The sequence below is a fragment of the Salvelinus alpinus genome, chromosome 20 (genome assembly GCF_045679555.1).
Source record: "Salvelinus alpinus chromosome 20, SLU_Salpinus.1, whole genome shotgun sequence".
Classification (NCBI taxonomy): domain Eukaryota; kingdom Metazoa; phylum Chordata; class Actinopteri; order Salmoniformes; family Salmonidae; genus Salvelinus; species Salvelinus alpinus.
In genome coordinates this window covers 11,202,790-11,230,612 of record NC_092105.1, presented here as the reverse complement: position 1 = coordinate 11,230,612, position 27,823 = coordinate 11,202,790, and the positions used below count along the sequence as shown (strand labels likewise).

Genomic DNA, 27,823 nt, shown 5'->3' with positions numbered 1-27,823 from the left:
ACTCCTCTTGGTACTCTGCTATACAAGGACTCCTCTTGGTACTCTGCTATACAAGGACTCCTCTTGGTACTCTGCTATACTAGGACTCCTCTTGGTACTCTGCTATACTAGGACTCCTCTTGGTACTCTGCTATACTAGGACTCCTCTTGGTACTCTGCTATACTAGGACTCCTCTTGGTACTCTGCTATACTAGGACTCCTCTTGGTACTCTGCTATACTAGGACTCCTCTTGGTACTCTGCTATACTAGGACTCCTCTTGGTACTCTGCTATACAAGGACTCCTCTTGGTACTCTGCTATACTAGGACTCCTCTTGGTACTCTGCTATACTAGGACTCCTCTTGGTACTCTGCTATACTAGTACTCCTCTTGGTACTCTGCTATACTAGGACTCCTCTTGGTACTCTGCTATACTAGGACTCCTCTTGGTACTCTGCTATACTAGGACTCCTCTTGGTACTCTGCTATACTAGGACTCCTCTTGGTACTCTGCTATACTAGGACTCCTCTTGGTACTCTGCTATACTAGGACTCCTCTTGGTACTCTGCTATACTAGGACTCCTCTTGGTACTCTGCTATACTAGGACTCCTCTTGGTACTCTGCTATACTAGGCTTCCTCTTGGCTCAGAACCTAGAAGCCAGTGGATAGGGCTGAGCTCACTTTTTGACGGATAGAGGAAGTCCCCCCTCCCACTTGTTCTACCTCCTGACTCCCATCCGTGTAAAACGATACAGACACACCCTCCCTGGGTTCAGGCTCACATGTGTGTGCACGTTTTCTCCTGCTCTCTCTGGCTTTGAAGAACAGGCTCCTATAGGGAGCAGAGAGGGAGAGGGACATGCCTCTGTACCAGACCTCCCTCACCAGAGGGAAAGACCACCACAATAATACTAATAAATACACCCAGAAAACTTTACGCCATACGTTGCACATACGTTTCCCCATACTTCGCTCCCCACATGCAACAACTCTCCCCAGCCTGTGCTGCAAGTCACTGGCAGACACGGACCAGTCTTTTCAACGAGCTCTGTAGTTTCAAAGAGGCCTTTTTTCGCTCTCTTTCTCAGGGATCCAGTTATGTTTAATCACTTGCATTCCGAGGCAACCGGAGACAAGTTCAACTGACAAAGCCCTCAGCTTATGTCAAACTTATCTTCTTTTAAAACCCAGGAAATCTACAGCCAGGAAATCTCAGTCAATTATCGGAGACATTCTGTGGCTATTAGCTCATGTCATTCATCAGCACTTTAGTTGGGTGGGGAGGTGTCATGTGGTTTCTGATTAGCTATGGAATAAGGGTCTAGTAGATGTTTCCTTGCACTAAAGAGCCTATAGAGCACGGTTCCTCAACCACGGATGGTTTATTTGGCCCCCCAAGTTATTATTTTTTGTAATTTTCATTTTGATGGATATAAAAGACTGTAAAAACACCATGAAATTAGCTCCAGGTGATTTTAATTTAGGAAATCTGTTCCCAAGTATTTCCACACATATAGAGACACGTGAACATCTACAAATGTAAGCAAATTATTATGTTTTAGTCAAATATTATATCTGTTTGGACTTGTTGAGGGAAACTTGCTGTCTACAAATGATTTGTAATTATGTCCTGGTCCCCGACCATCCCACGGCTGAATCTAGTTGATGATCCCTGCTATAGAGTCCCGGTAGGCTAAAGAAAACATACACAGTGTCACGCCCTGACCATAGAGAGCCTTTTTATTCTCTATTTTGGTTAGGTCGGGGTGTGACTAGGGGGGGTGTTCCCATCTAGGTGTTTGGTTCTCAATCAGAGGCAGCTGTTTATCGTTGTCTCTGATTGGGGATCATATTTAGGCAGCCATTTCCCCACTGTGTTTTGTGGGATCTTGTTTTTGTGTAGCTGCCTGTGAGCACTGCGTGAGCGTCACGTGTCGTGTATTCTTTATTGTTTTTTTGTTCGGTTCTCTTATAATAAAAAGATGTCGAACCGATATCACGCTGCGCTTTGGTCTGAGTATGCTTACAACGACGATCGTGACACACAGTCTCAGAAAGATTTCCAATACTGTACTATTTGAGGCCAGCTCTGCCATAACTTGAAGACACAGCACCTGGATTGCACACATATGGTCTTAGGAGCTTGCATCACTGCAAATGATTTGATGGAATTAGAACAAGGTGATTGGGGAAGTTTTCACTGATGCTTTGAAATCAGCAGATGTCGCCTATAATGTAATATATTGCTGAGACTCGGCTCATTGTAATCAATGAATTGCTGAGGCATGGAGGAACTTGGCAGACACTACAGCCCTCCAAGACTAGATACTAGACAGCCTATATGGAGGTACTGGTAGGAACCTGACTACAGCTACAGTCAGTGATGTCAGTGATGAAGCTGCAGTCAGTGATGCAGCTGTAGTCAGTGATGTCAGTGATGCAGCTGTAGTCAGTGATGCAGCTGTAATCAGTGATGCAGCTGTAGTCAGTGATGTCAGTGATGCAGCTGTAGTCAGTGATGCAGCTGTAGTCAGTGATGTAGCTGTAGTCAGTGATGTAGCTGATGTCAGTGATGCAGCTGTAGTCAGTGATGTAGCTGTAGTCAGTGATGTCAGTGATGTAGCTGTAGTCAGTGATGTCAGTGATGCAGCTGTAGTCAGTGATGTCAGTGATGCAGCTGTAGTCAGTGATGTCAGTGATGAAGCTATAGTCAGTGATGTCAGTGATGCAGCTGTAGTCAGTGATGCAGCTCTAGTCAGTGATGTCAGTGATGCAGCTGATGTCAGTGTTGTAGCTGATGTCAGTGATGCAGCTGTAGTCAGTGATGTCAGTGATCTAGCTGTAGTCAGTGATGTCAGTGATGTAGCTGTAGTCAGTGATGTCAGTGATGCAGCTGTAGTCAGTGATGTCAGTGATGCAGCTGTAGGCAGTGATGTCAGTGATGAAGCTATAGTCAGTGATGTCAGTGACTACAGCTGCATCACTGACATCATTGACTATAGCTTCATCACTGACATCACTGACTATAGCTTCATCACTGACTACAGCTGCATCACTGACATCACTGACTACATCCCAGGATGTACAACTGGAGACTACTGATCTACATCAACTGGAGACTACTGATCTACATCAGGTGGCGAAATGCGATGCAATCAGGGCCTGCGATAGGAGCGATCGCTCAACGCTGCTGAGAAGACAGAGAGAGGTGTAGGAGAAGGGAACAGGACGACCTGTTGAATGCTGCACACTTCCTGTCTCTCCAGAGTGGGAAGACAATGGGTTCTGGACACAGAGTTTCACTTTAGCTGAGGTAAAGCCAAGCCTGTTCTGGGAAACTGGGCTAGAGGCTGGTGGAATGGGGGGGCCATTGTTCCAGGGAGAATGTGGAAGGAAGTGGATGATTGTGTTTTGGAAGAAGGTGGAGAGGTGTGGTCACAGCTGGTAGTTTGGTGGGTGAAAGATAGCTGGATGCTAACTGACTGGTCATCGCAATCATCCGTACCTCTGAAAGGAGATGGTAATTCAGAGCAAACAGCAACTATTCCATGTATCCTTAACACTACAAACACAGAGACAAGTCAAGACCACCCAGACAAGGAATTCACTCATTCAGTTTCCTTAAATAGTTTTTCCCAAGCCCCTTAAGTGTCTATACACAGTGACTCATTTAGGACCTCCCGGTGACAAAGTGCACCACGAGATCCTATTTTTGTAAGGATGGACGCTGGAGACGAGAAGCAGGTACAGGGAGTGAACATTTAATAACCACGAACAGGAACAGAATACGGACAGTGTCTGGACAGGGTAAACGAAAATGACAATAATGCTGACATGGGGAGGAAACTGAGGAAACAGACAGATATAGGGATGGCAATCAAAATGTGAAGGAGTCCAGGTAAGTCCAATGACCACTGATGCGTGCATAATGACGGTGACAGGTGTGCCCTCGAGCGCCAGAGAGGGAGAGCGTGAGCAGGCGTGACAATTTTCCCCTATAATCCACCTGCCAATACAAGAGTGGCGAGGTGACGGTGGGCTCCAGTGACATAATGTGGTCTGTTTTGCATACTCAGGCTAGTTAAAGACCCCCATACACTCCACACATCACTGTTTAACTTCTTATGGCTGGAGGCAGTATTGAGTAGCTTGGATGAATAAGGTGCCCAGAGTAAACTGCCTGCTCCTCAGGCCCAGAAGCTAAGATATGCATATTATTAGTAGATTTGGATAGAAAACACTCCGAAGTTTCTAAAACTGTTTGAATGATGTCTGTGAGTATAACAGAACTCATATGGCAGGCAAAAACCTGAGAAAAAATCCAACCATGAAGTGGGAAATCTGAGGTTTGTAGGTTTTCAAGTCTTTTCCTATCCAATATACAATGTCTATGGGGTCATATTGCACTTCCTAAGGCTTCCACTAGATGTCAACAGTCTTTAGAACCTTGTTTCAGGCTTCTACTGTGAGGGGGAAAGAATAAGAGCTGTTTGACGAAGAGGTCTGGCAGAATGCCATGAGCTCAGTCAGGCGTGCGCCCGGGAGAGGTAGCTGCGTTCTTTTTCCTTTCTAAAGACAAAGGAATTCTCCAGTTGAAACATTATTGAAGATTTATGTTAAAAACATCCTAAAGATTGATTCTATACATCCTTTGACATGTTTCTACGAACTGTAATAGAATTCTTTGACTTTTCGTCTGGCCTTCGCGTCGTGAATTTGGATTTGTGAACAAAAAGGAGGTATTTGGACATAAATTATGGACTTTATCGAACAAAACAAACATTTATTGTGGAACTGGGATTCCTGGGAGTGCATTCTGATGAAGATCATCAAAGGTAAGTGAATATTTATAATGCTATTTCTGACTTCTGTTGACTCCACAACATGGCGGGTATCTGTATGGCTTGTTTTGGTCTCTGAGCGCTCTACTCAGATTATAGCATGGTGTGCTTTTTCGGTAAAGCTTTTTTGAAATCTGACACAGCGGTTGCATTAAGGAGAAGTTTATCTAAAGTTCCATGCCATAACACTTGCATCTTTTATCAATGTTTATTATGAGTATTTCTGTAAATTGATGTGGCTCTCTGCAAAATCACCGGATGTTTTGGAAGCAAAACATTACTGAACATAATGCGCCAATGTAAACTGAGATTTTTGGATATAAATATGAACTTTATCGAACAAAACATACATGTATTGTGTAACATGAAGTCCTATGAGTGTCATCTGACGAAGATCATCAAAGGTTAGTGATTCATTTTATCTCTATTTCTGCTTTTTGTGACTCCTCTCTTTGGCTGGAAATATGGCTGTGTTTTTCTGTGACTAGGTGCTGTCCTAACATAATCGCATGGTATGCTTTTGTCATAAAGCCTTTTTGAAATGGGACACTGTGGTGGGATTAACAACAAGTTTATCTTTAAAATGGTGTAAAATACTTGTATTTTTGAGGAATTTTAATTATGAGATTTCTGTTGTTTGAGTTTGGCGCCCTGCACTTCCACTGGCTGTTGTAATATCGATCCCGTTAACGGGATCTCAGACGTAAGAAGTTAAATGGAAAGCATTTCAAACCAAGCCCTGTATAAAGGCAATAGTAAAAATCCGTTTACATCCAAATGAATTACAGTGGACAGGGTGAAATTGAAAGCAAAAAATAAGTCCATAAGCATGTATAAACAACAGAGAACCCTTTTGTCCGAATGTTGCCGGTTCTCAATAAAGTGCCTGTGATTAATGTACGCAATTAACCCTTCCCCTCCCATTATTGATCCTGGAAGCCATTTTGAGAATTGAGAGCTTGGCAAAATGTGTATGCGTGACAGAAATACGGTCGTAATGAAATTAAACAATTATCATTTTGTTTTCTTTGCGACAGGACGGGAATCATCCTCTATCTAAAGTAGGCTGGTAGAGGCCTCTGCACAAGAGACACAACTAATTCCAACCTTTCCCCCATCCAAAACTGGAATCCCACATAAAACACTCTACTTTTGTTCTGTTGGAGAGAGTGAGTGGTGAATGAGGGGTGACATAGGGCCAGCGAACGTATAATGTGGGGCAGATTGGGGAGTGAGTCTGGGGGTAGAATGCTAAGAGGGGTGGCTTGGGAACAATGACGTACCCCTCAAACAAAATCCCACTAATCCCTACGATTTACTCCCACAACTCCCAGTGGGTGTCACAAAAAACCACAATAGCCCCCTGGGAATCTGTGACATCACAGCCTAATTCCCTGACTAGGCTACACCTCAGGCATGCCCAGATTTCATGGCCAACTATTGTACACATTGCTGTGATACAGCAGCCTTAACACGTGTAACGTAACGTTTTTCCTGGTGGGGAAAGATAAACGACATGCAGATTCCAAAATGGCTGCTGTCCCACCATTTAATTTACACTCGTTAGGCAGGCATGAGAGACCAGCAACACAGAGGGGGGAACTGAGGATTGGATGAGGGTCCCCAGAAGTGGTTGAAGTGGTCCAGGCCATGTTGTTGACTGAATGAAGTCCTAATTGGCTGTGTTTGTTCCTCAAACTGAGGAGTTGTAAAAAAAAAAAATAAGAGTTGGAAAGAAGAGAAAGAAAATGAAAACAAGTCCCAATGTCTCCTGTATGAAGTCCCAATGTCTCCTGTATGAAGTCCCAATGTCTCCTGTATGAAGTCCCAATGTCTCCTGTATGAAGTCCCAATGTCTCCTGTATGAAGTCCCAATGTCTCCTATATGAAGTCCCAATGTCTCCTGTATGAAGTCCCAATGTCTCCTGTATGAAGTCCCAATGTCTCCTGTATGAAGTCCCAATGTCTCCTGTATGAAGTCCCAATGTCTCCTGTATGAAGTCCCAATGTCTCCTGTATGAAGTCCCAATGTCTCCTGTATGAAGTCCCAATGTCTCCTGTATGAAGTTCCTAGATTTTGAGTTGTACCCATGACACATCAAATATGTGGTATTCAAAATAAAATAATGTCATTTTTCAGGGTAGTTTTATTTCTGCCAGTCTACGCATGGATATATAACCTTGTGATTATGAAAAATGGGCATCAATTTTTTTTATTTTTTTTTACACAAGTGTTAAACTGAATGACATTTTACTAGGATACATTCATATGAATCACAATAAAAAAGGAATTATTGGTTTTATTCTTGAATATAACTAATATAAGGGCATAGGTGACACTCTAATGAACATTAAAAAAAAGCCTTTTAGGGAATTGTAATTACTGTTAAAGTGTTTTGCTACTTTGAAAACCTTATACGTCTTTGATCCAGGTACAAATTTGTATATATTTTTTTTATACCATTGTGACACTGATGGAAGGGGGAATCGAATGAGGGCTTCCCTTAATCTGTACTAACAGAGGTTAAGGGCTGAGGAATGAAAGCTCCAGGGTCACCTCCAAGGGGGTCGAAGAAAGACTCCTTCTGAACCCAGCAGTTATTACTTTCCCTGGGCACGCAAAGTCATTAGCCTTGCAGCCGCCTCCCAGAGTGAAATGTACGCATTAAATAGGAGAGAAGAGAGAGAAAGAGAAAGAGCGAGAGAAAGAGACAGACAAAGAGGGAGGGATAGAGAGAGAGAGCAAGAGAGAGGGAGGGATAGAGACAGAGACAGAGACAGACAGACAGACAGACAGACAGACAGACAGACAGACAGACAGACAGACAGACAGACAGACAGACAGACAGACAGACAGACAGACAGACAGACAGACAGACAGAGGGCTAGAAAGAGAGAGAGAGAGAGAGACAGAGGGATAGAGAGAGAGACAGAGGGATAGAGAGAGATAGAGACAGAGACAGAAAGAGTAGGTTTGAGGTAATCTTAAAGCAAGTCATCACACCATGTAGGCTACAGTACCGTCAACATGTATCTCCATTACAATATTAACCGCACTGTACATAAGTCACAGAAATTGTGTGTGTGTGATCATATAAGAAAATATCCGTTACCATTCAGTATTGACCAATCAAGGAAATGGTGTTGCCAAACCATATACAACATGTTTTTTAATCATATATCGTTGTTGTTCTATGGAAACATCAGACAGCAAGTGAGGTCACCTGGCCTTGCTGTTGTTTTTGGATTGAGGTCACATGACGTGTCATGAGTCAGCGTACCACACTAACCACAGGGTTAAAGCTGGGCTATTGTTTTGACTTGCCGGTCAGCCATACGGTTAGCCGACCTACAGTGGTCACAAGAGGTGGCTATTGTGACAGTACACTTTTTCTGTTACGTACCTCTGCGCGTCAGTAGCCAGACATCCTACCCACCACGATGACGGAGACACGCTCCACTTGAGGGGCTCTATACCATGAGACCTACCAGAACGCGTGACTGACTCAACTAGAAGTTGACTTCTATGTCCGCAGCAAGCACTGCGACCAGGAATACAAGACATGCAAATCCCTAAAAGACCTGTGAACATTTCTAAAGCAAAAACGTTGAACTATCGGATCATGCACCTACACTCTTAGAGAAAAGGGTTCCAAAAGGGTTCTGCGTCTGTCCCCGTAGGAGAACCCTTTTTGGTTCCAGGTAGAAATCTATGTGGAACCCAAAAGGGTCCTAACTGAAATCTGAAGGGGTTCTTCAAAGGGTTCTCCTACGGGAACAGCCAAAGAACCCTTTTTGGTTCTAGATAGCAATGTTTTTTTTGAGTGTACAGTATTAATTCAATACAACTTCATTCATAATCCCACTCCACTTAGTAGTTGAATGTTTCTCTGAGTGCGTAAAACTCTGTCTTTGTATGTCAACTCAACCATGACGGGGTCTTTACTCCAGAGCTGAAGAAGGCTGACATGGACAGCGGAGACACAGACCTTTCAACAAATAGCCTTTCATCCAAGGAGAGCGACAGAGCCAGATACAATGTCTTCTATCTCCATGGCTTTAAAACAACACAGTCAAGCCTTTGATTGAGCACTTGACTTTAACAGAGGTCCAAATCAGGAATTCCTCATCGACTTCCTTTGACAGATAAGCTTTTAACTGTTAAAATTAGCTTCTGTTAGAACCCCCTGGGCAGGTAGTGAGTTCCATAAATAGTTTCTCAAGTGTTTAAGTCAACGAATGCTATTTGCGGTCTTTTCCAGTCATGGAAAATACTTCAAATTACAGGTTAGAGGGGATGAAAAATGGCTTCCGCAACCCAATGTTGGCAACTGAGAAAAGTAGTAGTCAGTAAGGCCTTGAGCTATTAGATACTACTACCACTGACTGAAGTGTGTGCTGCAAACATGTTGACAACCCACTAAGCCCTTTGTTCCATGTACTGTATGTCTGTACAACATAAACGTGAGTGGCTCCAGATGAAATTAGTAAACACAATTTGAAAATGTAAATTGAACATTATTAAACTCAAATATTGAGAGTGATATAATATGCACAGATCGGATTACAATAAATAAGATAAACTGTCCGGTGACACAATCTTCAACAAATGTCCTTTACTTGTACCATGTTGAGTCCTCATTTTGTTTACTTCAAAGAAGAATCACAAAGAAAAGCACAGAGTATCTCAATATCCAATCACTAACATCCCCTGTTGCTTATCTGCACATAGAAAGCCATCGTCTAAAACATTGTATTAAAATCAAATCAAATTGTATTTGTCACATACAACATGTTTAGCAGATGTTATTGCGGGTGTAGCGAAATACTTAAGACCGTGCTGCAGTTTGTCTCACATTGTTTACCGACTGAACGCAGCCCTCAAGAGAGAGTCAAATCCCTGACCCAACTGAACGCAGCCCTCAAGAGAGAGTCAAATCCCTGACCCAACTGAACACAGCCCTCAAGAGAGAGTCAAATCCCTGACCCAACTGAACACAGCCCTCTTAAGAGGGAGTGAAATCCCTGACCCAACTGAACACAGCCCTCTGAAGAGAGAGTCAAATCCCTGACCCAACTGAACACAGCCCTCTTAAGAGGGAGTGAAATCCCTGACCCAACTGAACACAGCCCTCTGGAGAGGAAGTCAAATCCCTGACCCAACAGAACACAGCCCTCTGAAGAGGAAGTCAAATCCACGACCCAACTGAACACAGCCCTCTGAAGAGGGAGTCAAATCCACGACCCAACTAAACACAGCCCTCTTAAGAGAGAGTGAAATCCCTGACCCAACTGAACACAGCCCTCTGAAGAGAGAGTCAAATCCACGACCCAACTGAACACAGCCCTCTGAAGAGGGAGTCAAATCCACGACCCAACGGAACACAGCCCTCTTAAGAGGAAGTCAAATCCCTGACCCAACGGAACACAGCCCTCTTAAGAGGGAGTCAAATCCCTGACCCAACGGAACACAGCCCTCTGAAGAGGGAGTCAAATCCCTAACCCAACGGAACACAGCCCTCTGAAGAGAGAGTCAAATCCCTGACCCAACGGAACACAGCCCTCTGAAGAGGGAGTCAAATCCCTGACCCAACGGAACACAGCCCTCTGAAGAGGGAGTCAAATCCCTGACCCAACGGAACACATGCCCTCTGAAGAGGGAGTCAAATCCACGACCCTCTTCCAGTTCCAATGTGGTTAACAGAGCACTCACCAGCCAGAAGGACATAGCAGAGCTTTCAATAGGATGGCCACTACCTCTCTTAGGTCCAGAACCCGGTAAGGTCCAGAATATGCAATTAGGCTTGCCTGGGGCTCATGAGGACTGTGCTATAGTCCCTCTAGTAACACAAACTGAACTGAGATACACACCCTGGTAGTCTTTATCCTGACATTTCCTGAGCTGCATTGTTAGCAAAGGAAGAAGGAAACATAAACACACACTCTCTCTCTCACACACACACACACACACACACACTCTCTCTCTCACACAGACACAGGCACAAGCGTGCACAAAACACTCACACTAACACAAACACACACCGGCATGCTTGCACATACAGTCCATAACATACAACACACACAGTGGAAAGACTGACTCTCAGGGAGTCCCATCATGGAGCGTCCTGCAGAATGTAGCTACAGCAGGAGGTTCCTTCCTTTCTGTTCGGGGGCCGAGGTCAGCGTTTAACCTGTGGCCGGCGTGGAGGTCTGCTCACCAAGACAATTCACTTCCTTGTTGATCATTGACAGAACATAGACATCTTTCCAGTCAATGTCCCAAGACGGAGCTCTTTCCACACTGTGGGTTAAAAGGGCCACAGCTTATTTACAGGGGCCGTTCATTATGGTAAAGAATGGGTTTCCTGTCAATCCATCAGGTGTAGATAAATAGTTATTTCTGTGTGTTTTATGGACATGAGACTCTAATCAGTGACGGATTTAGAGGCAAGGTGTAAAGATCAGTTGGTGTGACAGAGGAATGACCCAGAAGAACAATGGGTAAGAGGTCTGAGAGAAGGGTCTCCTCATGTGATATAGTAGCAGCTAAAGTGTTTGTGTTCTTTTGCCCATCTTAATCTTTTTTTTTTATTGGCCAGTCTGAGATTTTTCTTTGCAACTCTGCCTAGAAGGCCAGCATCCTGGAGTCGCCTCTTCACTGTTGACGTTGAGACTGGTGTTTTGCGGGTACTATTTAATAAAGCTGCCAGTTCAGGACTTATGAGGCATCTGTTTCTCAAACTAGACACTCTAATGTACTTGTTCTCTTGCTCAGTTGTGCACCGGGGCCTCCCACTCCTCTTTCTATTCTGGTTAGAGCCAGTTTGTGCTGTTCTGTGAAGGGAGTAGTACACAGCGTTGTACGAGATCTTCAGTTTCTTGGCAATTTCTCGCATGGAATAGCCTTCATTTCTCAGAACAAGAATAGACTGACGAGTTTCAGAAGAAAGGTCTTTGTTTCTGGTCATTTTGAGCCTGTAATCGAACCCACAAATGAAGATGCTCCAGATACTCAACTAGTCTAAAGAAGGCCAGTATTATTGCTTCTTTAATTAGAACAGTTTTCAGCTGTGCTAACATAATTTCAAAAGGTGTTTCTAGTGATCAATTAGCCTTTTAAAATGATCAACTTGGATTAGCTAACACAACGTGCCATTGGAACACAGGAGTGAAGGTTGCTGATAATGGGCCGCTGTACGCCTATGTAGATATTCCATAAAGAATCAGCCGTTTCCAGCTACAATAGTAATTTACAACATTAACAATATCTACATTATATTTCTGATGAATTTTATGTTATTTTAAATGGACAAAAAAAAAGTGAATTTCTTTCAAAAACAAGGACATTTCCAAGTGACCCCAAACTTTTGAACGGTAGTGTATATAATCGGAGGTGGAGCCAGAAAGGGCCTGTTTTTCTTCCTACGCTTGAACAGAGCTGCGCTTCACATCTGTGCTGCTAATGTAAATTGTGATCATCACTGAAAGCGCTCAATCACAGAGATAATTTAGTCAAGTTCTAGTTTTTTCTGGGTCAATTTAGTCAGTTATGTCTCGTCAATTACCACTGAAAAAAGATGTTACTATTTTTGTTGATGAAATGAACACTGGTTTGTGTGTGTGCGTGGGTGTGTACATAACCAAACACACAGACAGGAATACACGCATATACATACACTCTCTACTTCTCTCCTCTGTTGGAAATCAGAGAGAGAGGGAGAGGAGAGGTTAGCAGCAGTATGGTGTTGACACGGTAATGGCTCTTCAGAGTCCTTGTCTCTTGTCTCCCAGAGGTCAGGACCTCAGCTACAATAAAACTACATTTTGGTCCATTTTAAAATGTATTGTGCTTAAAGAGATGAGGAGAATATATAAATGCAGCTCAACTTAGCAACACAGAAACTTTTGTTATTTTTATACCACAACTGTAACGTCCTGACCAGAGTTATTATGTGTTTTGCTTGTTTAGTGTTGGTCAGGACGTGAGCTGGGTGGGAATTCTATGTTGTGTGTCTAGTTTGTCTGTTTCTGTGTCCAGCCTAATATGGTTCTCAATCAGAGGCAGCTGGTAATCGTTGTCCCTGATTGAGAATCATATATAGGAGGCTTGTTTGGTGTTGGGATTTTATGGGTGATTGTTTCCTGTCTCTGTGTTTGTGTTCTGCACCAGATAGGACTGTATCGGCTTTCACGTTTGTTGTTTTTGTATTGTTGTAAGTGTTCACCGTTTATTGTCAAATTAAACATGTTGAACACTAACCGCGCTGCATTTTGGTCCTCTCCTTCATCCCAGGAAGAAAGTCGTTACAGAATCACCCACCAAACCCGGACCAAGCAGCGTGGCAACGGGCAGCAGCAACAGCAGCAGCGGTACCAGGAGGAATGGACATGGGAGGAAATCATGAACGGAAAAGGACCCTGGGCTAAGGTTGGAAAGGATCACCTCCCATGGGAACAGCTGGAGGCAACCGGAGAGAGGAACTGGCGTTATGAAGGTACACGGCTAGCACGGAAACCCGAGAAGAAATCCCAAAAATGTCTTGGGGGGGGGGGGGGATAAAGGGTAGTGTGGCAAAGGCAGGTAGGAAACCTGCGCCCACTTCCCATGCTTACCGTGGAGAGCGGGAGTACGGGCAGACACCGTGTTATGCGGAAGAGCGCACGGTGTCTCCTGTACGTGTGCATAGCCCGGTGCGGGTTATTCCACCTCCCCGCACGGGCCGGGCTAGAGTGAGCATTGAGCCAAGTGCCATGAAGCCGGCTCTACATATCTGGCCTCCAGTACGTCTCCTCGGGCCGGTGTACATGGCACCAGCCTTACGCATGGTGTCCCCGGTTCGCCTACACAGCCCAGTGCGGGTTATACCACCTCCCCGCATTGGTCGGGCTACGGGGAGCATGCAACCAGGTAAGGTTGGGCAGGCTCAGTGCTCAAGGGAGCCAGTACGCCTGCACGGTCCGGTATATCCGGCGCCACCTTCCCGCCCCAGCCCAGTACCTCCAGTTCCAGCACCCCGCACTCGCCTTATGGTGCGTGGCCCCAGCCCAGTACCATCAGTGCCGACACCACGCACCAGGCTTCCAATGCGTCTCCAGAGCCCTGTTCCTCCTCCACGCACTCTCCCTGTGGTGCGTGCCCTCAGTCCGGTACCACCAGTTCCGGCACCACGCACCAGGCCTATAGTGCGCTTTGAGAAACCAGTGTGCACTGTTCCTGCTCCCCGCACTAGCCTTAAGGTGCGTGTTTCCAGTCCGGTACCACCAGTTCCGGCACCACGCACCAGGCCTACTGTGCGCCTCAGCAGGTCAGAGTCGGCCGTCTGCCCAACGCCGCCTGCACTGCTCGTCTGCCCAGCACCGTCTGTACTGCCTGCTTGCCTAACGCCGCCTGCACTGCTCGTCTGCCCAGCGCCGTCTGAGCCATCCGTCTGCCCAGCGCCATCTGAGCCATCCGTCTGCCCAGCGCCATCTGAGCCATCCGTCTGCCCAGCGCCATCTGAGCCATCCGTCTGCCCAGCGCCATCTGAGCCATCCGTCTGCCCAGCGCCATCTGAGCCGCACGTCTGTCCCGAGCCATCTGAGCCGCACGTCTGTCCCGAGCTGCCAGAGCCGCCAGCCAGTCAGGAGCTGCCAGAGCCGCCAGTCAGGAGCTGCCAGAGCCGCCAGCCAGTCAGGAGCTGCCAGAGCCGCCAGCCAGTCAGGAGCTGCCAGAGCCGCCAGCCAGTCAGGAGCTGCCAGAGCCGCCAGCCAGTCAGGAACCGCCAGCCAGTCAGGAGCCGCCAGCCAGTCAGGAGCTGCCCCTCTGTCCGGAGTTGCCCCTCTGTCCTGAGCTACCTCTCTGTCCTGAGCTACCTCTCTGTCCTGAGCTACCTCTCTGTCCTGAGCTACCTCCTAAATCATGTGGGGGCCTTGGGGAGGATTCTTAGGCCAAGGTCGTGGGCGAGGGTCGCCACTCAAAGGACGCTAAGGAGGGGGACAAAGACAGTGGTGGTGTCCTCGTCCTGCGCCGGAGCCGCCACCGCGGACAGGTGCCCACCCAGACCCTCCTCTTGAGTTGTAGGGGTGCGTTCGGAGTCCGCACCCCAGGAGGGGGGTACTGTAACGTCCTGACCAGAGTTATTATGTGTTTTGCTTGTTTAGTGTTGGTCAGGACGTGAGCTGGGTGGGAATTCTATGTTGTGTGTCTAGTTTGTCTGTTTCTGTGTCCAGCCTAATATGGTTCTCAATCAGAGGCAGCTGGTAATCGTTGTCCCTGATTGAGAATCATATATAGGAGGCTTGTTTGGTGTTGGGATTTTGTGGGTGATTGTTTCCTGTCTCTGTGTTTGTGTTCTGCACCAGATAGGACTGTCTCGGCTTTCGAGTTTGTTGTTTTTGTATTGTTGTAAGTGTTCACCGTTTATTGTCAAATTAAACATGTTGAACACTAACCGCGCTGCATTTTGGTCCTCTCCTTCATCCCAGGAAAAAAGTCGTTACAACAACTATGAATTTTTTTAGAATGAAATACAGTTCTTCACTCAGAAGTACGATATAGTAATTCAATGGCTTTGTTATAATCAGGTGCTACAAAATTGTTTTGTTTTTCCGATTCTCAGCCACTGCCAGTTCAATTACATAAATTCTGCATGCCTGTGCTAATTTTTATTAAATGGTAATTAACACAGTATTATATTGGGTTATTGCAGGATAAATACAACAACAATGCAATGAAAACATTTTATGCATGTTGGATTCATCATCAAAATGTTTATGGTGTGAAAAGAGAAGTGAAAACTCATTCATTCCAACTCCAACGTGTTGTCTTGTTGTGTGGGAAGAATGTTTTGCTGTCAATATACTGTAAAATATACCATCAAATCCATGTTTTTACAAAGTAACAATAGATGTTGTGCAATACTATACAATAACGGTTTGTGTCTCTCTTCCAAAGAATGTTCAACATTACAATGAAATGTCTATTAAAAGCATTGAAGGGTTGAACTGAGTTGGGGGGGGGGGCAGGCATTCAAGCCCTCAAATAGTTTTAGTATAATTTACTCTGCACTTCATTTTACCCAAATAGCACAAGTCTATAATTAAGCAATAAGGCACGAGGGGGGGTGGTATATTGCCAATATACCACGGCTAAGGGCTGTTCTTAGGCACGACGCATAGCGAACCACTCAGTCTATCATACACTTTGAAACACTAAACTGAAAAGTATCCTGATGTGTCAAAGATGTTATTTAATCTCTTTAGGTGTTTACAACAAAAGTCAGACAGGAAATCAAAACACAAATCAATCCAGGGTCTTCTCCAAGCCATGACGCAACGCCCAGAAACCCCAAATACAATTTGGAATCCCATGTCTACAAGGGGCTGCTGGGTATCTTGCTCAGGCAAGTTTGTGCTGCCCAGTCCTTCCTGTGTGTTCAAGTGTGCCGCCCACAGAGCAGGGAAGTGTGTGTGTGTGTGTGTGCGGTGGATATAATGACCCCTGCGCCCCCGACTGCAGCATACACACGCTCCCGCTAACGAAGGCTAATGACAGACTAGGGGCGGGACTTCCACCCACCCTCCATCTCCTCCTAATGTGCTCTCAGCCAGGCTATTTGACCAGGCTCCCGCCAATCATTGCATGCAAGAGCCTTGCAATGAAGTAGTTAAAACTGATCAAACTTGGTGGATTAGCATAGAGCTAACAACGTTGAACTAATTGAAATAAATATTTCATATGCATGTAGTAGAAATACTGTGTTCAAATAATATAAAATGTATTCATATAGCCCTTCTTACATCAGCTGATATCTCAAAGTACTGTACAGAAACCCAGCCTAAAACCCCAAACAGCAAGCAATGCAGGTGTAGAAGCACGGTGGCTAGGAAAAACTCCCTAGAAAGGCCAAAACCTAGGAAGAAACCTAGAGAGGAACCAGGCTATGAGGGGTGGCCAGTCCTCTTCTGGCTGTGCCGGGTGGAGATTATAACAGAACATGGCCAACATGTTCAAATGTTCATAAATGACCAGCATGGTCAAATAATAATAATCACAGTAGTTGTCGAGGGTGCAGTACCTCAGGAGTTAATGTCACTTGGCTTTTCATAGCCGATCATTAAGAGTATCTCTACCGCTCCTGCGGTCTCTAGAGAGTTGAAAACAGCAGGTCTGGGACAGGTAGCACGTCCAGTTGACAGTGAGAGGACGTTTCTTTTTTTGCTGAGTTTATTTAAAATGTCAGATTATTCAAAGTAGCCACCCTTTGCCTTGATGACAGCTTTGCACACTTTTGGCATTCTCTCATTCAGCTTCTTGAGGTAGTCACCTGGAACATTTGAATTAAAAGCTGTGCCTTGTTAAAAGTTAATTTGTGGAATTTCTTTCCTTCTTAATACGTTTGAGCCAATCAGTTGTGTTGTGATAAGGTAGGGGTGGTATACAGAAGATAGCCCTATTTGGTAAAAGACCAAGTCCACATCGTGGAAAGTACATCTCCAATAAGCAAAGAGAAACGACAGTCCATCCTTACTTTAGTCAATCCGGGAAATGTCAAGAACTTTGAAAATTTCTTCAAGTGCAGTCGCAAAAACCACCAAGCACCCTGATGAAACTGGCACTCATGAGGACCGCCACAGGAAAGGAAGACCCAGAGTTACCTCTGCTGCAGAGGATAAGTTCATTAGAGTTTCCAGCCTCAGCAATTACCATCGCTACCTGCAAGGAAACACGTGCCGTCATCATTGCTTTGCACAAAAAGGGCTTCATAGGCAAGGATATTGCTGCCAGGAAGATTCCACCTAAATCAACCATTTATCGGATCATCAAGAACTTCAAGGAGAGCGGTTCAATTGTTGTGAAGAAGGCTTCAGGGCACCCAAGAAAGTCCAGCAAGCGCCAGGACCGTCTCCTAAAGTTGATTCAGCTGTGGGATCGGGGCACCACCAGGACTGAGCTTGCTCAGGAATGGCAGCAGGCAGGTGTGAGTGCATCTGGAGGATGGTCTGGTGTCAAGAAGGGCAGCAAAGAAGCCACTTCTCTCCAGGAAAAACACCAGGGACAGACTGATATTCTGCAAAAGGTACAGGGATTGGAATGCTGAGGACTGGGGTAACGTCATTTTCTCTGATGAATCCCCTTTCCGATTGTTTGGGGCATCCGGAAAAAAGCTTGTCCGGAGAAGACAAGGTGAGCGCTACCATCAGTCCTGTGTCATGCCAACAGTAAAGCATCCTGAGACCATTCATGTGTGGGGTTGCTTCTCAGCCAAGGGAGTGGGCTCACTCACAATTTTACCTAAGAACACAGCCATGAATAAAGAATGGTACCAACACATCCTCCGAAAGCCACTTCTCCCAACCATCCAGGAACAGTTTGGTGACGAATAATGCCTTTTCCAGCATGATGGAGCACCTTGACATAAGGCAAAAGTGATAACTAAGTGGATTGGGGAACAAAACATCGATATTTTGGGTCCATGGCCAGGAAACTCCCCAGACCTTATCCCATTGAGAACTTGTGGTCAATCCTCAAGAGGCGGGTGGACAAACAAAAACCACAAATTCTGACAAACTCCAAGCATTGATTATGCAAGAATGGGCTGCCATCAGTCAAGATGTGGCCCAGAAGTTAATTGACAGCATGCCAGGGCGGATTGTAGAGGTCTTGAAAAAGAAGGGTCAACACTGCACATATTGACTCTTTGCATCAACTTCATGGAGGACTTATTATGTTACATTATGGAGAGGACTTATTATGTTACATTATGGAGAGGATTTATTATGTTACATTATAGAGATGACTTATTATGTTACATTATAGAGATGACTTATTATATTACATTATAGAGAGGACTAATTATGCTACATTATAGAGAGTACTTATTATGTTACATTATAGAGAGGATTTATTATGTTCAATTATAGAGATTACTTGAATTGTAACATTATAAAGATGTTTGTAAGAAAACTGTGAGCAGACACACACACACACACACAGACACACACACACACACACACACACACACACACACACACACACACACACACACACACACACACACACACACACACACACACACACACACACACCACACAACTGTAGGGGCTCAGCTTCACACTCACCCAACATGTAGTAGATTGGACCACCATGTCCGTATCATACAAACTGAAGGAAAACAGTCTTTCTATGTTGTTGACATTATACTTTCAATACCCTCTACTGGATTATCCTACACGTTACAGGTCAATGGCCCTATCATAGTGCTGTTACAGAACTAGTACTGTTTTCAGGGACACTTGTCCCCCTCATCAGTTGATTATCACATGATGATGATACCATGACCAGGCTGACAGTTAACAGACTGATGATGATGACATGACCAGGCTGACAGTTAACAGACTGATGATGATGACATGACCAGGCTGACAGTTAACAGACTGATGATGATAACATGACAAGGCTGACAGTTGTCCCCGCGGGACAGGTGAGCTAACATAGGCTGATTAGCATGAGGTTGATAGTAACAAGAACATTTCCCAGGACATAGACATATCTGATATTGGCAGAAAGCTTAAATTCTTGTTAATCTAACTGCGCTGTCCAATTTACAGTAGCTATTACAGTGAAAGAATACCATGCTATTGTTTGAGGAGAGTGCACAGTTATGAACTTAAATGTATTAATAAACCAATTAGGCACATTTGGGCAGTATTGATATAACATTTTGAACAGAAATGCAATGGTTCTTTGAATCAGTCTAAAACTTTGCACATAAACTGCTGCCATCTAGTGGCCAAAATCTAAATTGCACCTAGATGCCCAAGTCATATATTGGCCTTACTCTTACATACACAAAATACAAAAAAACACATGTTTTTTTCTCTGCATTATCTATTACCATATCTAATTTATTATATTCTCCTACATTAATTTCACATTTCCATAAACTTTAAAGTGTTTCCTTTCAAATGTTATCAATAATATGTATATCCTTGCTTCAGGTCCTGAGCTACAGGCAGTTCGATTTGGGTATGTCATTTTAGGCAAAAAAAAATTAAAAAGGGTCCGATCCTTAAGAGTCTAATAGACTGATGATAACATGACCAGGCTGACAGTTAACAGACACATGATGATAACATGACCAGGCTGACAGTTAACAGACACATGATGATAACATGACCAGGCTGACAGTTAACAGACACATGATGATAACATGACCAGGCTGACAGTTAACAGACACATGATGATAACATGACCAGGCTGACAGTTAACAGACACATGATGATAACATGACCAGGCTGACAGTTAACAGACTGATGATGATAACATGACCAGGCTGACAGTTAACAGACACATGATGATAACATGACCAGGCTGACAGTTAACAGACTGATGATGATAACATGACCAGGCTGACAGTTAACAGACTGATGATGATAACATGACCAGGCTGACAGTTAACAGACTGTTGATGATAACATGACCAGGCTGACAGTTAACAGACTGATGATGATAACATGACCAGGCTGACAGTTAACAGACTGATGATGATAACATGACCAGGCTGACAGTTAACAGACACATGATGATAACATGACCAGGCTGACAGTTGACAGACTGATGATGATAACATGACCAGGCTGACAGTTAACAGACACATGATGATAACATGACCAGGCTGACAGTTGACAGACTGATGATGATAACATGACCAGGCTGACAGTTAACAGACACATGATGATAACATGACCAGGCTGACAGTTAACAGACTGATGATGATAACATGACCAGGCTGACAGTTAACAGACTGATGATGATAACATGACCAGGCTGACAGTTAACAGACTGATGATGATAACATGACCAGGCTGACAGTTAACAGACACATGATGATAACATGACCAGGCTGACAGTTGACAGACTGATGATGATAACATGACCAGGCTGACAGTTAACAGACACATGATGATAACATGACCAGGCTGACAGTTGACAGACTGATGATGATAACATGACCAGGCTGACAGTTAACAGACACATGATGATAACATGACCAGGCTGACAGTTAACAGACTGATGATGATAACATGACCAGGCTGACAGTTAACAGACTGATGATGATAACATGACCAGGCTGACAGTTAACAGACTGATGATGATAACATGACCAGGCTGACAGTTAACAGACACATGATGATAACATGACCAGGCTGACAGTTAACAGACACATGATGATAACATGACCAGGCTGACAGTTAACAGACACATGATGATAACATGACCAGGCTGACAGTTAACAGACACATGATGATAACATGACCAGGCTGACAGTTGACAGACTGATGATGATAACATGACCAGGCTGACAGTTAACAGACACATGATGATAACATGACCAGGCTGACAGTTAACAGACTGATGATGATAACATGACCAGGCTGACAGTTAACAGACTGATGATGATAACATGACCAGGCTGACAGTTAACAGACTGATGATGATAACATGACCAGGCTGACAGTTGACAGACTGATGATGATAACATGACCAGGCTGACAGTTAACAGACTGATGATGATAACATGACCAGGCTGACAGTTGACAGACTGATGATGATAACATGACCAGGCTGACAGTTAACAGACTGTTGATGATAACATGACCAGGATGACAGTTAACAGACTGATGATGATAACATGACCAGGATGACAGTTAACAGACGGATGATAACATGACCAGGATGACAGTAAACAGACTGTTGATGATAACATGACCAGGATGACAGTAAACAGACTGTGAATGATAACATGACCAGGATGACAGTAAACAGACTGTTGATGATAACATGACCAGGATGACAGTTAAGACTGATGATGATAACATGACCAGGATGACAGTTAACAGACTTCTCTCAACCATCCAGGAACATCCAGAACTTGTGGTCAATCCTCAAGAGGCGGGTGGAAAAACAAAAACCCACAAATTCTGACAAACTCCAAGCATTGATTATGCAAGAATGGGCTGCCATCAGTCAGGATGTGGCCCAGAAGTTAATTGACAGCATGCCAGCGCGGATTGCAGAGGTCTTGAAAAAGAAGGGTCAACACTGCAAATATTGACTCTTTGCATCAACTTCATGTAATTGTCAGTAAAAGCCTTTGACTCTTATGAAATGCTTGTAATTATACTTCAGTATCCCATAGTAACATCTGATAAAAATATCTGAAGACACTGAGGCATCATACTTTGTGAAAGTTAATATTTGTGTCATTCTCAAAACTTTTGGCCACGACTGTATACTGTATATATATATATGTATGTGTATGTATATATATATATATATATATATATATATATATATGTGTATATATATATGTATGTGTATGTATATATATACAGTATATGTGTATATGTGTGTGTCTATAAATAAGTGGGATTAGAAATGATGCAATCAATTGGATTGGTGGAACCCAGAATCTATTTACAAAGCTGTAGGGCACATGCCTCTCTTATTGATACCCTACGACAGATATGTGGGATATTTTGTCCCAACACAATCCTTTATTCACTTTCAAACACCTCTTATCATCATCAGCTTTACTGTAACGTCACGGACGCCCATATCTTTATACACCTCTGGTCTAACACAACAATAGATATGCAATAGAAAAGAGTGTTTTTCAGATAAGGAGAGATTATACTATGTAAGGAAAGTAGCAAGGGTGGTGTTGATACGGTGTTCAACTCAGTTTGTGTTTGAAAGAAACGCAAAATATGTGAGTGCTCATGAAAGTGGGTATATATATATATAAAGACACCCAGAACAATGTGTTCCCTAGTAGCAGCCAAGTCAGTATTGGAAGCTGATTGGATGGTGAGTTCCCTAGCAGCGGCCAGGTCAGCAGAGGAAGCAGATTGGATGGTGAGTGTTCTCCAACACCATCACGGAGGGAGATAAAAAACACTTTCCATCAACAGCCTCAGCACAGGAAACACTGTGACCAGCAGGAAGGGCCTGTCCAGAACAACAGAGAGTGTGTGTGTGTGTGAGAGAGAGAGAGAGAGAGAGAGAGAGAGAGAGAGAGAGAGAGAGAGAGAGAGAGAGAGAGAGAGAGAGAGAGAGAGAGAGAGAGAGAGAGAGAGAGAGAGAGAGAGAGAGAGAGCGAGAGAGTCAGAGTTAGATGGAAATAACTGTAAACACAGCACCACACCCCCTCACTGGGCCCTTGGGGACCTTCTCACCGAGGTCGCGCCACACCCCCTCATGAGGGTGGACTGTGGATTGCGACATCTCCGGGATGCTTTCCAAGAAACCAATGAGAGTTACTGGGCAGACTGACATGTGGTCATGCATTTAGTCAATACACTCCAAATGTGCTATCCGTCGTCCATGTTAATGCAGCAATACATGTGGATGATGATCACTGATGGCTAAAGATGAGTGGACAATGGAGATCGTGTCTTACATGCTACGAATGTAAATATAACATCACCATTCTTAATGCTTTTGGATTTATACTATATTATAAACTGGCTGGTTCGAGCCCTAAATGCTGACAGCTGTGGTATATCAGACCGTATATCACGGGTTTGACAAAACATGTATTTTTTACTGCTCTAATTACGTTGGTAACCAGTTTATAATAGCAATAAGGCACCTTGGGGGTTTGTGATAAATGGCCACAGCTAAGGGCTGTGGTATATTGATGCGTCGTGCCTAAGAATAGCCCTTAGACGTGGTATATAGCCCATATATCACAAACCCCTCGTGCCTTATTGCTTAAATATGTTATGCTTTGCAGCGTATCGCAGAGGCAAGTGCAGTGTGGGAGCGTGTGACCTCTGGTAAGGATTTGATATGGAAGCCCTTCTGTTGGGATTGACATGGGACAAGGCCATGCTGGAAGAAAACACAGGTATATTGGGGACTACAACATAAGGACATGTCGAGAGAAGGGAAAGGTTGGTTTCAAAGGCAATGGAGATCCCGTCCAAATGGCGGTGTCTTATGCTAGGTAGCAAACACTAGTCAGCTTTACCTGCGCCAAAAACTCTCCATCTTCTTTTTAAATAGTAAGCCAATATGTTTTAAGTACCTTTATTTTCAATGAATACTGGTTCTCATGCTCTCTAGACTTTGCAGCAGAAATATAGTAAGCAATATGTCTGGAACATCAAAAAATTACTTTATAGTTGCTCAGTAGAAGGGTCTAGTTTTAATCTAGATGACTCCCATGAGGAAATTAAGCAAGGTGTCCACCAATCACATGGTCTGCGTCAAAAAAGCCCAAATGTTCCCTATTTAGTGCACTGCTTTTGGTCATTTGGCCATTAAAGGTATTAGTGGTAATTTAGCTCTGGTGTGGTGGGGTCACACAAGACACAACTTGTCCATGCCATGGATCACAGACCATGGACCAGAGACCACAGACTGCCCATGCCATGGACCACAGACCAGAGACCACAGACTGCCCATGCCAGGGACCACAGACCAGAGACCACAGACTGCCCATGCCAGGGACCACAGACCAGAGACCACAGGCTGTCCATACCCCAAGCATGGGGCTCCCGAGTGGCGCAGCGGTGCATCTCAGTGCTAGAGGCATCACTATAGACACCCTGGTTCAAATCCAGGCTGTAACACAACTAGCTGTGTATGGGAGTCCCATATGGTGGTGCACAATTGGCCCAGTGTTGTCCGGGTTAGGGGAGGGTTTGGCCGGGGTAGGCTGTCATTGTAAATAATAATTGTTCTTAACTGACTTGCCTAGTTAAATAAAGGTTAACTAAAAAAGCATGGACCACATTATCTCTCATCAGTGTCCCCATCTGCTGACCACAGGCTCACTGTTATCCAGGTTTCCATCATGATCATCTTATACAGATGATTTGTCTGGCTCTGTCTCTCACCCACAATCATGGTTGTCAACTTCTGACATCCCTCTTATATCAGACAGCAAGTAATATACCTCAATCCAGAAACCTTTTGTTGTCGAGCTCCTTATGATAACTTTGTGACAGTGATGTGAAGACTAAGATAAACCACGTCCCGTTAGAGCTGAATCAGACAGCAGGTTCCTGGAGGACAACAAGGAGCAACAGCAGACTTGTTTTGTCTAGATGTGAGGTCCCAGCTTGACAGAGGCCATGGAATGTCAATTGTCTGTTTATTTTGCCTTCTTCCCTTACTTTCATGCCTGCTCCTCTTCAGTCATAACGTCAGTATATCGCCAGACTTCAAATAATAACCTTACGCCAGACATCAAATAAACACAGCATCACTCATATGTCTCAAGAAGATAAAACTGTCATGGAAACCCACATTTTTGCCCAGTTGCTGAGTAAGTGCAGGGACACGAGCCTCCATCAGTGCTATCTTCATTTGCTTGAGTGCTGGTGATGCAGATGACTGCATAGGTGCTTTTAGGAAGGAGGGTGTATTTACATACGCTAGCGTTGCTTTCAATTGTATAAGCTTGCACAAAAAGTGAAATACAATTCCCTATCAGCTTACTGTGCCGGTGGGGGATTTAAAATCATATTATTGAAACAGACTTTCCAAACGTGGGTCTGTTGTCGACCCACTTCATCTCTACTTACCTCATGTCAAAATAAAAAGTCCTGCACATGCTCAATACTGTATGTGGACAAAAAAGGGATAACTTGTGGGGAACTTTTATTTTGACAGTAGGTAAGCACAGACTCACATTTGGAAAGTATGTTTAATAATACGATCCTTTAAATATTTTGTCTCAAATCCCCCCCCCCCCCCCCCCCCGTCATAATGACCAACCGTCCTGCCCACCGGCACAGTAAGTTGAAATGGAATTGTATTTAACTTCCGGCTTCCCACGGACTGTTTTTGTACAATTCAACTGAAAGCAACGCTAAACTGAACAAAAATATTAACGCAACATGCAGCAATTACAGTTACAGTTCATATAAGGAAATCTGTCACTTTAAATAAATTTATTAGGCCCTAATCTATGAATATCACATGACTAGGAATACAGATATGCATCTGCTGGTCACAAAAAAGTAGGGGCGTCGATCAGAAAACCAGTCAGTATCTGGTGTGACCACAATTGGCCTCATGCAGCGCGACATATCTCCTTCGCATAGAGTTGACCAGGCTATTGGAAGAACTGGGACATTTTCAACTTCCAGGAATTGTGTACAGATCCTTGCGACATGGGGCTGTGCATTATCATGCTGAAACATGAGATGATGGCAACGGATGAATGGCATGACAATGGGCCTCGGGATCTCGTTACGGTATCTCTGTGCATTCAAAATGCCATCGATAAAATGCAATGCTGTTTGTTGTCCGTAGCTTATGCCTGCCCATACCATAACTCCACCACCACGGGGCACTCTGTTCACAACGTTGACGTGAGCAAACCGCTCGCCCACATAACACCATACACAGGGTCTGCGGTTGGACGTACTGCAAAATTCTCTCTCAACGTTGGAGGCGGCTTATGGTAGAGAAATTAGCATTACATTCCCTTGAAACAGCTCTGGTGGACCTTCCAGCAGTCAGCATGCCAATTGCAAGCTCCCTCAAAACGTAAGACATCTGTGACATTGTGTTGTGACAAACCTGCACATTTTAGAGTGGCCTTTTATTGTTCCCAGCACAAGGTGCACCTGTGTAATGATCATGCTGTTTAATCAGCTTCTTGATGTCAGGTGGATGTCAGGTGGATGGACTATCTTGGCAAAGGAGAAATGCTCACTAACAGGGATGTAAACAAATTTGGGCACAAAAATGTAGAGAAATAAGCTTTTTTTGTGAGCATGGAAATCTTTTGGGATCTTTTATTTCAGCTCGTGGAACATTGGACCAACACTTTACATGTGGGGTTAATATTTTTGTTCAGTGTAAATGCACCAGCGTTGCTAGAAACACCTAGGGGTGGTTTCCTGGACACAGATTATACCTAGTCTTGGACTAAAAAGCATGTTCAATGGGGAATCTCTATTGAAATAGCTGATTGGTCCAGGACTAGTATCTGTCTCCAGGAAACCGCCCCCTATTTTCTGCAGTGTTGTCAACGCTAAAGAAAAGTTTCAGACCCTATAGGGGCGGCCAACGAGCCACAGCATCTAGTCTTGTTTTCCCTAGCCAGTTTCAGATCATAGCTCAGGGCAACTAAACACATTGAAAATAACACAGCCTGACAGCCTTGAAATTCTGTGGACAAAAAGTCAAAATATGTCTTGAGATACTCATGGGTGCAGAACAGTCAGAATGTTCAGGATCAAAGCATCATCTCAGTTCTATTCATATCATTTGTTAGACTATTTGAATGGTGGCTCTTATCCAACATTTACGAAAGTGCAGGACCACCTGTTGGATATTGTAGATATAATGATAGGGGAACTGAGCTTTTTCAACCATGTTTGTGGGATTTTGATGGACTGTCTGTCAATGACTCATGAAATCCAATGGAAGTTGCATTGCTCTCCACGTCAAAGAGCCTCCATAGGGTTAAACCAGGCCATGACTGATATTTCATGATAACCTATTAGACTGATGCTCTTTAACGAGCTCTCTGACCGCAACATGCTTACACTAGTGATTAAACTGGCAGAGGTGACTATAGCTACTCATCCACTGAGTGGCTATTGTAGTATGGCCATACGAGTGAAACCCAGAGGTAAATGCTTGGATACCATGTAAGCATGATGTCTCTCCCCTCTCAGCACTTTCCCCGGCCCTTGGATTTCCTATTTCTATTCTGCCACTATTCAACTCTTGGGCTGTCCATAACAGCCACTATGCAACCCTTGGGCTGTCCATAACAGCCACTATGCAACTCTTGGGCTGTCCATAACCACCACTATTCAACCCTTGGGCTGTCCATAACCACCACTATGCAACCCTTGGGCTGTCCATAACCACCACTATTCAACCCTTGGGCTGTCCATAACAGCCACTATGCAACCCTTGGGCTGTCCATAACAGCCACTATGCAACCCTTGGGCTGTCCATAACAGCCACTATGCAACCCTTGG

At 44.3% G+C, this 27,823-nt stretch overlaps 1 protein-coding gene across 4 annotated transcripts in view; it reads right to left on the bottom strand.

The window, feature by feature from the left end:
• The window catches only part of LOC139546300 (tensin-1-like), a 310,397-nt gene that overhangs the window by 252,416 nt on the left and 30,158 nt on the right, over nucleotides 1-27,823 (bottom strand). The window contains exon 1 of one of the 4 annotated variants that reach the window (XM_071354509.1): nucleotides 10,539-10,682. The exons of the other annotated variants lie outside the window; for them this stretch is intronic. Within the exon in view, the coding sequence (XP_071210610.1) occupies nucleotides 10,539-10,553 (15 nt within the window). The 5' untranslated portion in view covers nucleotides 10,554-10,682. Of the gene's footprint in view, nucleotides 1-10,538; nucleotides 10,683-27,823 lie in introns of those variants that run through there. 4 annotated transcript variants of the gene reach the window in all.